The sequence below is a fragment of the Crinia signifera genome, chromosome 11 (assembly GCF_055691185.1).
Source record: "Crinia signifera chromosome 11, ASM5569118v1, whole genome shotgun sequence".
Taxonomy (NCBI): domain Eukaryota; kingdom Metazoa; phylum Chordata; class Amphibia; order Anura; family Myobatrachidae; genus Crinia; species Crinia signifera.
Genome location: NC_139227.1, coordinates 85,550,400 through 85,563,582, shown reverse-complemented (window position 1 = coordinate 85,563,582; position 13,183 = coordinate 85,550,400). Strand labels below are relative to the sequence as shown.

Genomic DNA, 13,183 nt, shown 5'->3' with positions numbered 1-13,183 from the left:
GTAGGTGTGCGTAGCCCATTTTCTTAGGGGGTGCACCATTCAAGGGGCATGTCAATCACTGGACATGTCCATCACCGCCTATTATTACACAAAATGCCACACACTTTAATGCCCATTAGAGATACTGTAATTACACACACAGTAATGCCAATTCCACATACTGTAATGCCATGCACAGTAATGTCCATTCCACATAATGCCACACACAGTAATGCCCATTCCACATAATGCCACCCAACATACAGTACAGTAATGCCAATTACACATAATGCCACACACCATAATGGCCAACACTCATACTGTAATGCTACACACAGTAATGACCATTTTACATAATGCTACACACCATACTGCCCATGACACATTATGCCAGGGCTTGACCAATGTTTGTAAAACAGGGATACAGTAATAGAAAATGTGCGTTCCAATGGTGCACGTCAAAAATTTACACCGTAATGCCGATTACATGTCACACAGCCAATACATACTGTAGTATACCACATGCCATAATGCCCATTACACGTTATGCCACACACCGTAATGCCCATTGCACTGCAAACTGTGATGCCCTCACTGTGATGCCCATTACATGGTACACCTCACACTTCGTAATGCCTATTACATGTCACACAGACATTACACATTATGCCTCAGACCGTGATGCCCATACAACATTAAGCCTCACACCGTGATGCCCATTACACATTATGCCACACACCATGATGCCCATCACACATAATGGTACACACAGTAATGGCCATTACACTGAATGCTATACACTATAATGGCCATTACACATTAGGCCACATACTGTATTGCCCATTACACATTATTTGACACACATTATGCAACACACCGTAATGCCCATTACATACTGTACTGTACAGTATTATGCCACACAACTGCGGCTTACCTACAGTGCATTCTCATTGCTAGATGTTACATGCTTGATGCCAGGGATTTATTGCTCGATGCCAGGGATTACATCTTATTTCCCTGGTCTACATGCTCCATTCCAGGTGTCTCATGCTCGTTGCCAGAGGGTGTGAAATGCTAATTGCCAGGGGGGTGGGGTGAACTGCTCATTTCCAGGGGTAACATGCATTTTACCAGGGGTTTCATGCTACCTGAAAAGGGGGTGGTTAAATGCTAATTGACAGTGGAAGTTTCATGCTCATTGCTTGGGGGCACACTGCACACACTTTCGGAAAGCATTAAGCACTCTTCGTATCAGATACCTGCCGGAGCCGCAGCCTTCTTCCTTTTTAAACTGCATTCCCACATGCCAGAGCCACAGCAGCCTCCTTCCCTTTTGAGCTGCTGCCATATGCTGCACGTCATTTTTGTAAAGCCACCCCCGCCCTATTTACAGTAATAAGAGTACGGTAAGTTTATTAACAGTAAACAGCACTTGTTCTCATTTTTGTCATTTTCCCACAGTGACTCCAATTGAAGACCAGGGCACCCTTCCAGCCCCCACCGCCTCAGCCGCTCCATCTGAGAGTAAGTCCTGTCATTTCTTTATTGAGTTTGTGTTTTTTTTTTTTCTCTCCTACTGTAATTGTGTCTTTTCTTGGCGTGCCATTGGCCCACGCTGGTAGCGTGGGCCAATGGCAGCCTAGCGCAGCCCTGCGTAGTCAGCGTTGTGTCCATGTCAGGGGGGTGGGGGTGGAGCGTTGCGCCAAGGCCTCTGATGCACAAAAGGAGGCAATTGCCACTGGCAGTACTAGTGTACATCCGGTACTGCACTGGCAAATGCCTCCTTTTGAAACAACCACTATCCAGGGCAGCCGTAAGCAGGGAATGCGCAGCGGTACATTACTGTATGTGTCCTATCCACTTTGGAGCAGAGTGGATTTTCTAAAGTACAGTATGGCGGACGCAGCACTTTATAAAATTCAGTCCACGCCTTTTTGTAAAGCCACCCCCGCCCTATTTACAGTACTAAGAGTACGGTAAGTTTATTAACAGTAAACAGCACTTGTTCTCATTTTTGACATTTTCCCACAGTGACTCCGATTGCAGACCAGGGCACCATAACAGCCCCCACCGCCTCAGCCGCTCCGTCTGAGAGTAAGTCCTGTCATTTCTTTATTGAGTTTGTGTTTTTTTTTTCTTTCTCTCCTACAGTAATTGTGTCTTTTCTTGGCGTGCCATTGGCCCACGCTGGTACCCTGCGGGCATTCTACAGGCCCCCCCCACCAATTGTTAATGTTGATGTACAGTATTATGACCAAAGGACAATAAGTGAAAAGCCTAGGTTACGTATTATGTCCGTAACCAGCGTACCTTTTATACCTACAGTAGGTACGTGCGAACAAATCGTGGCGCAGCGTAGCGTACCTTTATTGTGTATTATACACCAAAGAACCAATACCTTAACAATAGATCCCTTCGCAGTACTCTGTCTCTAATCTGCGAATACACCTTTAAGGACAGTGTCCGTAATATACCTTATCGCTATATGCGAATAACAGACGAGACCACAGTATAGAAGTAAGGAGATAGAAACTCCGTAAATGATGTATTAAAGTCCCTAATGGACAAAAGGGGGTTACAGGAATAGGAAATAACAGGTATAACAAGTAATACAATAGTCTAACAATGAGTATAATAATCAAGCTCTGCTAGGGGAAGAAAAACAGAAACAGGATACAATCAGCCAACAATACACCGTTACACGTTATGCCACACACCGTAATGCCCATTGCACTGCAAACTGTGATGCCCTTACTGTGATGCCCATTACATGGTACACCTCACACTTCGTAATGCCTATTACATGTCACACAGACATAACACATTATGCCTCAGACCGTGATGCCCATTCAACATTAAGCCTCACACCGTGATGCCCATTACACATTATGCCACACACCATGATGCCCATCACACATAATGGTACACACAGTAATGGCCATTACACTGAATGCTATACACTATAATGGCCATTACACATTAGGCCACATACTGTATTGCCCATTACACATTATTTGACACACATTATGCCACACACCGTAATGCCCATTACATACTGTACTGTACAGTATTATGCCACACAACTGCGGCTTACCTACAGTGCATTCTCATTGCTAGATGTTACATGCTTGATGCCAGGGATTTATTGCTCGATGCCAGGGATTACATCTTATTGCCCTGGCAGCAGCCTCCTTCCCTTTTGAGCTGCTGCCATATGCTGCACGTCATATCGCACACTTACTGTACTTTACAGTAATAACCATACAGTAACTAGTGTATTACAAGTAATAATAATAATACTACAGTAATAAAAACTTTATTTTTAAAGTATATTTTCTCATTTTTCCACAGTGCCAAGGGTACAAGAGGACGAGGCAGCCTCCACCCCTCATCCAAATCCACCCATGGATAGAGGTAAAGTACAGTACAGTATACTGTAGTAATAGTAATGCTTACTGTACTGTAAAGTACAGTATTCAACATGTACAGTATTTCTGTTCTAAAACTGTACATTGTTTGTTTGTTTATTTTCACAGAAGAATTAAGAAGAGTGGTGCAAATGCTGCAGGGGATAATAAATCAGATTTTCAATTTATTATTACAATTAATATAATTTTTTTTTTTTTTTTAATAAAAAATTTATAACAATCATTACTGTCAGTACGTTTCATTAAAGATGGTTTGCAGTTTGTAATTATTACAGTACAGTCTACTGGGCAGGTGTCAGTACAGTACATCTTTCCAAAACTTCTTTACACAGTACCATACAATTTGAATCATGTGTGGGGACTTCAAATACAGTATAATAAAAAATAAAATAAAAAAAACACAGCACATTAATTTAAACAGGACAAAGTCATACAGTATTTTAGGTACAATAATTTAAAGTACTGTTGGTCACAACAAAGCTTTTTGCAAGGCGTGGCTGTCCTTTGTTCTCTATCCAAAACACGCTTTATTTTGCTCATTGTAGAGTGGCATGTGGTGGATAAGGGGAGAAGAAAAAAGAATAGCGTTAGTACTGAATGGTCACAAGGGTTTCGGGGGGGGGGGGACATGTTGGCAGGGGAAGGGGATGGGAGAGAGGGAGAGAGATAATGTACAGTAAGATCATAAACGTACTTTTTTTCCATTTCATTGCCAGTCCTTTGTTCTCGGTCCCAAACACGCTTGATTTTGCTCATGGTAGAGTGTCATGGTGGATAATGGGAGAGAAGAATAAAGAATAACGTTAGTACTGAATGGTCACAAGGGTTTCGGGGGGGGGGGGGAGACACATGTTGGCAGGGGAAGGGGATGGGAGAGAGGGAGAGAGATACAGTAATGTACAGTAAGATCATAAACGTACTTTTTTTCCATTTCATTGCCAGTCCTTTGTTCTCGGTCCCAAACTCGCTTGATTTTGCTCATTGTAGAGTGGCATGTGGTGGATAAGGGGAGAAGAAAAAAGAATAGCATTAGTACTGAATGGTCACAAGGGTTTCGGGGGGGGGGAGACATGTTGGCAGGGGAAGGGGATGGGAGAGAGGGAGAGAGATAATGTACAGTAAGATCATAAACTTACTTTTTTTCCATTTCATTGCCTGTCCTTTGTTCTCTGTCCCAAACACGCTTGATTTTGCTCATGGTAGAGTGTCATGGTGGATAATGGGAGAGAAGAATAAAGAATAACGTTAGTACTGAATGGTCACAAGGGTTTCGGGGGGGGGGGGGGTGGGGGGGAAACATTTTGGCAGGGGAAGGGGATGGGAGAGAGGGAGAGAGATACAGTAATGTACAGTAAGATCATAAACGTACTTTTTTTCCATTTCATTGCCTGTCCTTTGTTCTGTGAGTATTGTAGATGCCAGTTTGAAGAGACGCTTCCAGTTGCTGTGCTACAGTAAGCACGTCCAGCGTGTAACTCTGGGCATCCGTAGCAATCCATTTAAAGTGTCCTTTATCTTTGTACAATCAGCCTTTGTAAGCTCAAATTTCCCCATGAGCCGTGTCACTATATCGAGGCGCAGATTTTCTGGGATTGCAAATTTATTACGTTGCCCATCATAATTGACCCGATTGCACCAATTCTTATACAGGTCAAAAGAAACATGCTCTTGGAAAATCTGTTGTGCATAACGGTGCATTTCCATCTTCGCTGCTTCAAAGAGAGTGTTGACACCCTCAGCTGTGATGACTTTGAGTGGCATGTCAGGCAAGGAAATCCCCACAGCGCACAATTCTTTGGGTATGCTTCTAGGTGTTCTTTCATGTAGAGGTGATGTTCTTTGATGTTGAGGTAAGGTTGCGACGATCATATTTCCAGGGGACAATTGGGATGATGCAACCATTGCAGTGTCCATGTTGTTAGAGGCTTGGGATGGTGCATTGTGTCTGTCAGCCAACCAGTGAGATGTCAGTGGGGTACTTGTTAAGTTGGTCTGACGTTGTTGTGTATCTGAAGCATTATGTGTGGCAGGCAACCAGTGAGATGACACTGGTGTTGTGTCCATGTTCACCAATTCATTTGGTAAAACAGTTTCTGTGTCCACGCTAGGGCTGGCCAATCGGTTGGATGAAGCTGGTGTCATCTCCAAATCAGAAAAGTGGAAAGATGTGGTTGGTTGGGTCATTTCCAAGTCAAAATCCTCTGTTTCAAATGCATCAGGGCAGTCAAATTGTGATTGTACTGGATTAGATGTTGTGGGTGTAATGGGTGGCCCTGTAGCAGCTTGCCATTGTTTGGCTTGAGCAAGCATGTCATTCAGACCTCCTGACAGCACTTTAATTTGTCCTGTCAGTACATGAATTTCCGCTTTCAGTTCATCCACATGTACAGACAGTCCATTGTTTTGGGTTTCCAGGCGGGTCATCTTGCCCAAAATGTCTCTCACCAGCCCTGTGCAGCTACATTGTGGTGGGTTGTGATCCAGAAAGTTAAGTTTCCTACGGGACGGTGATTGAGATTTTTGTTCAAGAGGTGTAATGTGAAGCTCCAAAGGGTGCAAGTCATTATCTACGGGAACTGACACATCTGTCACTGTGTTAATGTCTTGCTGTGCATCAGTGTTAATGTCTTGCACCAGACAGTCATCGTGAGATTCTCCTGTAGTCGCGAACAAAGACTTGTTCTTGGCCTTGGCATTTTTCCGTAGTTTGACAACAGGAATATTTTCTTTTCCTGCTTTCTTCTTAACGATATTATTTTTAATGTTTGGCACTAATGCAGCCATTCTCTTGGGACATGCAAGTGTAGGTTCTCCAGAATAGAATTTTTTTGTTTTCACCATCTTCAGTAGGCAGTGCACTCTACAATACACAACAATAAGATTCAAGTTAATACAGTACATACAGTACAGTACAGTACATTAGTTACAGTACAATACAGTAGCATACAGTATTGTATTATGGTATTACAGTAGTGAAAATTAGGTACTTGTGACTTATTTGGGCGCCCGATTTTCTTCATCGCACCTAAAAATCGCGTCAAATTGCATCGCATACAATCATACAATTGACCCCATTTTTTATTGTATTCCCACCCTGATGGCTAAATGCCCCCATTGTTAACGCCACCGCACTTGCGCTCGTCACACTATATAAAATCAACTCCACGCCGACGTGGATTGTGGGGGTATGAAAAGGTCGGAGGACGCGTAACGCCGCCGCTCGCCACGCTTCTGGTTGGCGTTGATAGTGGGGTGGCGTTAACAATGGGGGCATTTAGCCATCAGGGTGGGAATACAATTAAAAATGGGGTCTGGGGGGCCATTTCACATATGAAACAGGCATCTGGGTACATCTGTACATACAGTATAAAAATCGCATCAAATCGCATCGCATGCAATACAATAGCATACAATGCAACAGCAATTTTCTCTTCAAAGGAATTTCAAGGGAAATCACATCAAATCGCATGCTTAGGGTACTGGCATACAATTTCAACATTGGCTGCCCAGATACTGTAAGTCACAAGTACCGAAAATTATGTGACCGTACTGCATAGACATGAGCTTTTTTTTTCAATAAAAGGGATGAAGCGATAAACAAAAGTACAGTACGTTAACAGATGGGGCTTAGACAGACAGACTAGGAGGGGTGGAGGCAGGGGCGGGCTGGGCCGGGGGGCAGGGTGCCATCTGCCCCCCAGGCCGCTCTGGCAGGTGTGCTGCGGGCCGCGCCGCCGCGCCCGTTTCTGAGGCCTCATTGCCGTTTTTTTTTTTTTTTTCACTGCCGGCGGCCATGTTCCTGTGGTTTTTTAAATGATGTCTGAGGCCACAGCAACATGGCCGCCGGCCTCCACGGCTACGTGGAGGAGGGCTCCGGCCGGCAGCCTGTTCCCTCTTATCCCCAGTGGCAGTCGGCAGACGCTGGGTGCGGTGTGGACGTCATGACGTTGACGCCTCCCACCCACGCGTCTGCACTCAGAGACTGGAGGAAGGCTGGGGCCGCCCGCAGAGCAACTCGTGGGGGACGCTTCAGGAGGCCGCAGAGAGGGGAACAGAAATTTGTGGAGCCGCAGCAGGACAGGAGGAGCCTGGTCGAGGATAAAACACAGGACAGTAGTAAGTTAACATGATCTAAAACGACATACAGTACAGTATCTGCTGTGCTGTTTCATGTATATTAATAATAATGCAATGACACCACAGGCTGCTCCACCTGTATAATAATTTGTGTCATGGCATTACTATTAATAATAGTAATGCCATGACACAAATTATTATACAGGGGGAGCAGCCTGTGGTCATGGCATTACTTTTATATTATACAGGTGGAGCACCCTGTGGTGTCATTATTATTGTACAGGGGGAGCAGCCTGTGGTGTCATGGCATTATGCCATGACACCACAGGCTGCTCCCTCTGCATAATAATAATGCCATGACACCACAGGCTGCTACCCCTGTATAATATACTGTAAAAGTAATGCCATGACACCACAGGCTGCTCCCTCTGTATAATAATAATGCAATGACACCATAGGCTGCTCCCCCTGTATAATAATTTGTGTCATGGTTTTACTATTGTTATATTATACAGCGGGAGTAGCCTGTGGTGTCATTGCATTATTATTATACAGCAGGAACAGCATGTGGTGTCATTGCATTATTATTATTATACAGAGGGAGCAGCCAGTGGTGTCATGGCATTACTTTTACTGTATATTATACAGGGGGAGCCACCTGTGGTGTCATAATTATTATTGTACAGGGGGAGCAGACTGTGGTGTCATGGCATTATGCCATGACACCACAGGCTGCTCCCTCTGTATAATAATAATGCCATGACACCACAGGCTGCTCCCCCTGTATAATATAAAAGTAATGCCATGACACCACAGGCTGCTCCCTCTGTATAATAATAACAATGCAATGACACCACATGCTGTTCCTGCTGTATAATAATAATGCAATGAATTAATACAAAATTTAATTTAAAAAAATCAAAAAATAAACTGGTACAGTATTCTGGCTCTCCGGATACCTGTAATCTAGTACAGTATTACTGTAATTACTGTACAGTACTTACAATACACCCACAGCTAGGGGATTTTGTACACAGCTAGGGGATTTTTTTTACACAAATACAGTATGACTGAGTCTGCGAAATAGTCTATTAATATGCGCAAAAATCCCCCCACCTGCGAAAAAATACGTCACTGTATTTACAGTATTACACCAACAGTATTTACAGTTGCACAGATTATACGAGAATACCCATAGTAGCAGCCTGCCAGTAGTAGCCCACCCTAATAGAGTATTGTCATCGCTAGTCGGGGATCTGCGGCCTATACACACCAGGCAATTTTAACACGTACAATATTCTAAATGGCGCTATCTCTACTGCACTGCACTGTACTGTATGTGGCATCCATGTTGATCCCTAAAATGGCGGAAAATCACGATACCACGTGATCCTATTGCTGTGACTACTTCAATTACAAGTACAGTATGCGGAAAAAATGCGAAATGATCCGTTATTTACGGTATTACAACAATATTACTGACAATACCCCAATCCAGGATTTATTACACATTATACGGACAATACCCATAGCGGCAGCCTGCAGTAGCCTAATAAAGTATTCTCATCGCTAGTCGGGGAACTCTGGACCATACACACCAGGCAATTTTCAGATGAAAAAATCACGATACTGTATCACATGTGCTCCTACTACTGACTGAGCCTGCGAAACAGTCTGTAAACATGAGAAAAACACCGGTCCCCTCGTTTGAGGAAAAAATACGTGTTTTACGGTATTACACCAATGGTATTACGGAGAGAACTAGTATTTAGCAGCCTACAGTAGCCCACCCTAATAGAGTACTGTCATCGCTAGTCGGGGATTTGCGGCCCATACACACCAGGCAATTTTAACACATTGTACAATATTCTCAATGGCGCTATCTCTACTGCACTGCACTGAACATCAAAAATCACGATATCACTACTCGCTACTGTATACAGTAAGTCTGCGAAACAGACTCTAGTATTTACGGACAATACCCATAGCGGCAGCCTGCAGTATCTGAATACAGTATACACAGCAGGCGATTGTATACAGTATTCTGCACCGGGTGCATTTGAACAGTAGGGAAAAAAGGGAAACATCTTCATTCAGGGAAGGGTGGGAACCGAGCGCTTCCGCGCAGGGACCGTTTTGTAGTGCTGCTTACTGTATACTGTAATGCAGCAATCAGTGAAATGTACAAATGACTGTACTACTGTATACTGTAGTGTACTTACTGCTCCAGCGAGATGATACTGTACAGTACTGTTCTTGTGAAAGGAAGGCAGTATGATGGTAAAACTTGGTAGAAACACGAACGCAGCAACAACTTGACTTTGGATTCAGCAGAATGAATAGTCCAGGTGTACAGGTACAATCTCGTGCTTGTATACAGGCAAGAGATGAAGAGACGATCCGTAGCAATTCTACACGGTTTAGATGCAGAAAAACAAACTGGATTGTTTGACAATTTTAATATCTGTAGCTGAATTTATGCTGGCAGAGACAAAGGAAATCCTTAATGAAGCTGATAGGTGCATTTGAATTATGTACAATTACCAGCGAAACAAAAAGGCAGACTGTAATTAACATATGACTGCAATCAACATCTTATTGTCTGAGGTGTCGGTCTGTGTCTGAGTTTGGAGAAATCTATTGTTGCGGAAAAAAAAACGTTCTCTGTAGCGCAGTACAGTATGGGTATTAACTATCGTGTACATGGATGCCTGCCATTGTGAATTTTTGTTTGTGGAAAAGTCCGAAAGAATTTGATAAGCACCAACTACTGTAACTACAGTACCTGTATTGGTTTAAAAAAAAAAAAAAGAACGTTTCAAAAATAAAAATATAATGTAACCAACTGAGGATCGAACTACTGATACTGAGATAGTGAAGCCGTGCCTTTACCCGCTAGGCCACTATTGCCTGTGATTTTACTGCTGGCAGATGGTTAGCATGGCTTCTGCACCAATCACATACAGTTCATGACCATCCAGTACGTCACTGCGGCTGCGAATAAAAGAAAATACCTCTCTCCGTAAAGTAAGGACAAAATCCGTAATGTAAAGTATGATACTGTAGGTCCTCAAATAATGTTTTAAGTAGTCATCCAGCAATAGCAAAGGTTAGCATGGCTTCTGTACCAATTACATAAATGACCGTACGTAGCTGCTTCTGCGAATAAATACTGTACAAACTGTCCGTAAACTAAGGACAAGATCCGTAGTGAAAAGTGACTGGTTAGCAAAGGTTAGCGAATTTTATTCCGAAACACGGTACTCAAGGCAAGGAGTTTTACCTGAAAAGCTAAATTTATTTTGCGAAAAAAACCGTTCTCTGTAGCGCAGTATGTACAGTATGGGTATTAACTATCGTGTACATGGAGGCCTGCCATTGTGAATTTTTGTTTGTGGAAAAGTCTGAAAGAATTTGATAAGCACCAACTACTGTAACTACAGTACCTGTATTAGTTTAAAAAAAAAAAAAGAACGTTTAAAAAATAAAAATATAATGTAACAAACTGAGGATCGATCTACTAATACTGAGATAGTGAAGCCATGCCTCTACCCGCTAGGCCACTATTGCCTATGATTTTACTGCAGGCAGATGGTTAGCATGGCTTCTGCACCAATCAAATACAGTTTATGACCATCCAGTACTGTACGTCACTGCGGCTGCGAATAAAAGAAAATAACTCTGTCCGTAAAGTAAGGACAAAATCCGTAGTGTAAAGTATGATACTGTAGGTCCTCAAATAATGTTTTAAGTAGTCATCCAGCAATAGCAAAGGTTAGCATGGCTTCTGTACCAATTACATAAATGACCGTACGTAGCTGCTTCTGCGAATAAATACTGTACAAACTGTCCGTAAACTAAGGACAAGATCCGTAGTGAAAAGTGACTGGTTAGCAAAGGTTAGCGAATTTTATCCCGAAACACGGTCCTCAAGGCAAGGAGTTTTACCTGAAAAGCTAAATCTATTTTGCGAAAAAAACCGTTCTCTGTAGCGCCGTATGTACAGTATGGGTATTAACTATCGTGTACATGGATGCCTGCCATTGTGAATTTTTGTTTGTGGAAAAGTCCGAAAGAATTTGATAAGCACCAACTACTGTAACTACAGTACCTGTATTGGTTTAAAAAAAAAAAAGAAGGTTTAAAAAATAAAAATATAATGTAACCAACTGAGGATCGAACTACTGATACTGAGATAGATACCAATTACATAAATGACCGTACATAGCTGCTTCTGCGAATAAATACTGTACAAACTGTCCGTAAAGTAAGGACAAAATCCGTAGTGAAAAGTCGTGGCGGCCACTGTTTTGTAGAAGAGATTTTTACGCATGCGCTGTACTGTTTGGGAAAAGTGACATCTGGTGGTCAATGAGTGTAAGTGCAGGTTACATTTACAAGATTACGTTACGTTATAACGCGATCTATAACGGGACTATAGCGCAAGGAGCAGGCGCGATCCAGGCGCGATTTGCATGGCGCACTTTATGCGCAACGCAGCCACGATGTACTTGGGCATAACTGTAGGCTTAATTATTTCCTTATTACAAGGAGATCCACAAACTTGGGCGTTCGGGTTAAAACCTGAGGATCCCGCTCTGCGCTCAGTTGATGCTTTCTTTAAATCTCTATGTCTCCTGTACGACGACCCGGACAGAGAAGCGTCTGCCGAGAGTCATTTACGTGCTCTCAAACAGGGTCGAAATCCTGCAGAAGCATATTGCACGGAGTTCCGCCGATGGTCAAATGACTGTGGCTGGAATGACCCAGCACTACGCAGCCAGTTCCGGCTAGGGCTTTCGGAAGCCGTTAAGGATAGTCTTATCCAGTATCCTGCCCCAGAGACATTGGATAAGTTGATGGAACTTTCCATCAAAATTGATCGACGCCTCAAGGAGCGGAGATCTGAGAGGGGGTCAGGTCTTAGGCCCACTTCCCTTGGTGATGTGCCCTCGGAAGACGTGGAGGAGCCAATGCAGGTGGGTGCATCCCATATCTCTCCAGATGAGAGAGCCCGCAGGATGAGTATCGGCTTATGTATTTATTGCGGAAATAGGGGGCACTATCTGCGCAACTGTCCCAATAAGTCAGGAAACGCCAAAACCAAGTGAATGCTGAGGGAATTCACTTTGGTTCTTAACTTTTCACCCCTCACAATGCTCTATTAGTTCCTGCTGAGATTCAAGTAGAGAAGACCAAGATGTCAGTAACAGCTTTCATTGACAGTGGTGCAGCGGGAAATTTTTTAGACATCCAGTTGGCTGAGAAGCTGGGTATACCGCGGTTACCTCTGGACAAGTCTATAATTATGCAAGGCTTAGACGGCAGTCCATTAGCCAATGGGGTGGTTCTGCATCAAACCCCACCGGTATCTTTACGTATCGGCATTTTGCATTCTGAGATCATATCCTTTTTATTAATTTCTTGTGCCGCAATTCCTCTCGTACTGGGTCATCCCTGGCTTAGAGTTCATAACCCACAGGTTGATTGGCAGACAGGAGAGATTGTGCGATGGAGCAATCATTGCTCAATTAACGGCCTTGAGCGGCCAGTATTGGGGGCAATGGTTCCTTTGGAAGGGGTACCGATTGCTTATGCAGACTTCGCAGACGTCTTTTCTAAAGGCGAAGCGGACGTCCTACCTCCCCATTGCCCATACAACTTTGCTATCGAGCTACATCCCGATGCACAGTATCCCA

The 13,183-nt window shown here is 43.4% G+C and overlaps 1 protein-coding gene across 1 annotated transcript; it reads right to left on the bottom strand.

Annotated features, from left to right (window-relative positions):
• Nucleotides 1-4,852: 4,852 nt before the first annotated feature.
• Nucleotides 4,853-9,753, bottom strand: LOC146046281 (uncharacterized). Its single transcript, XM_083165533.1, has 2 exons — nt 9,707-9,753; nt 4,853-6,267 (listed from the first exon to the last, which is right to left on the bottom strand). The coding sequence occupies exon 2, from the start codon at nt 6,246-6,248 to the stop codon at nt 4,857-4,859; it is 1,392 nt and encodes a 463-aa protein (XP_083021659.1). The 5' UTR covers nt 6,249-6,267; nt 9,707-9,753; the 3' UTR covers nt 4,853-4,856.
• Nucleotides 9,754-13,183: the final 3,430 nt, after the last annotated feature.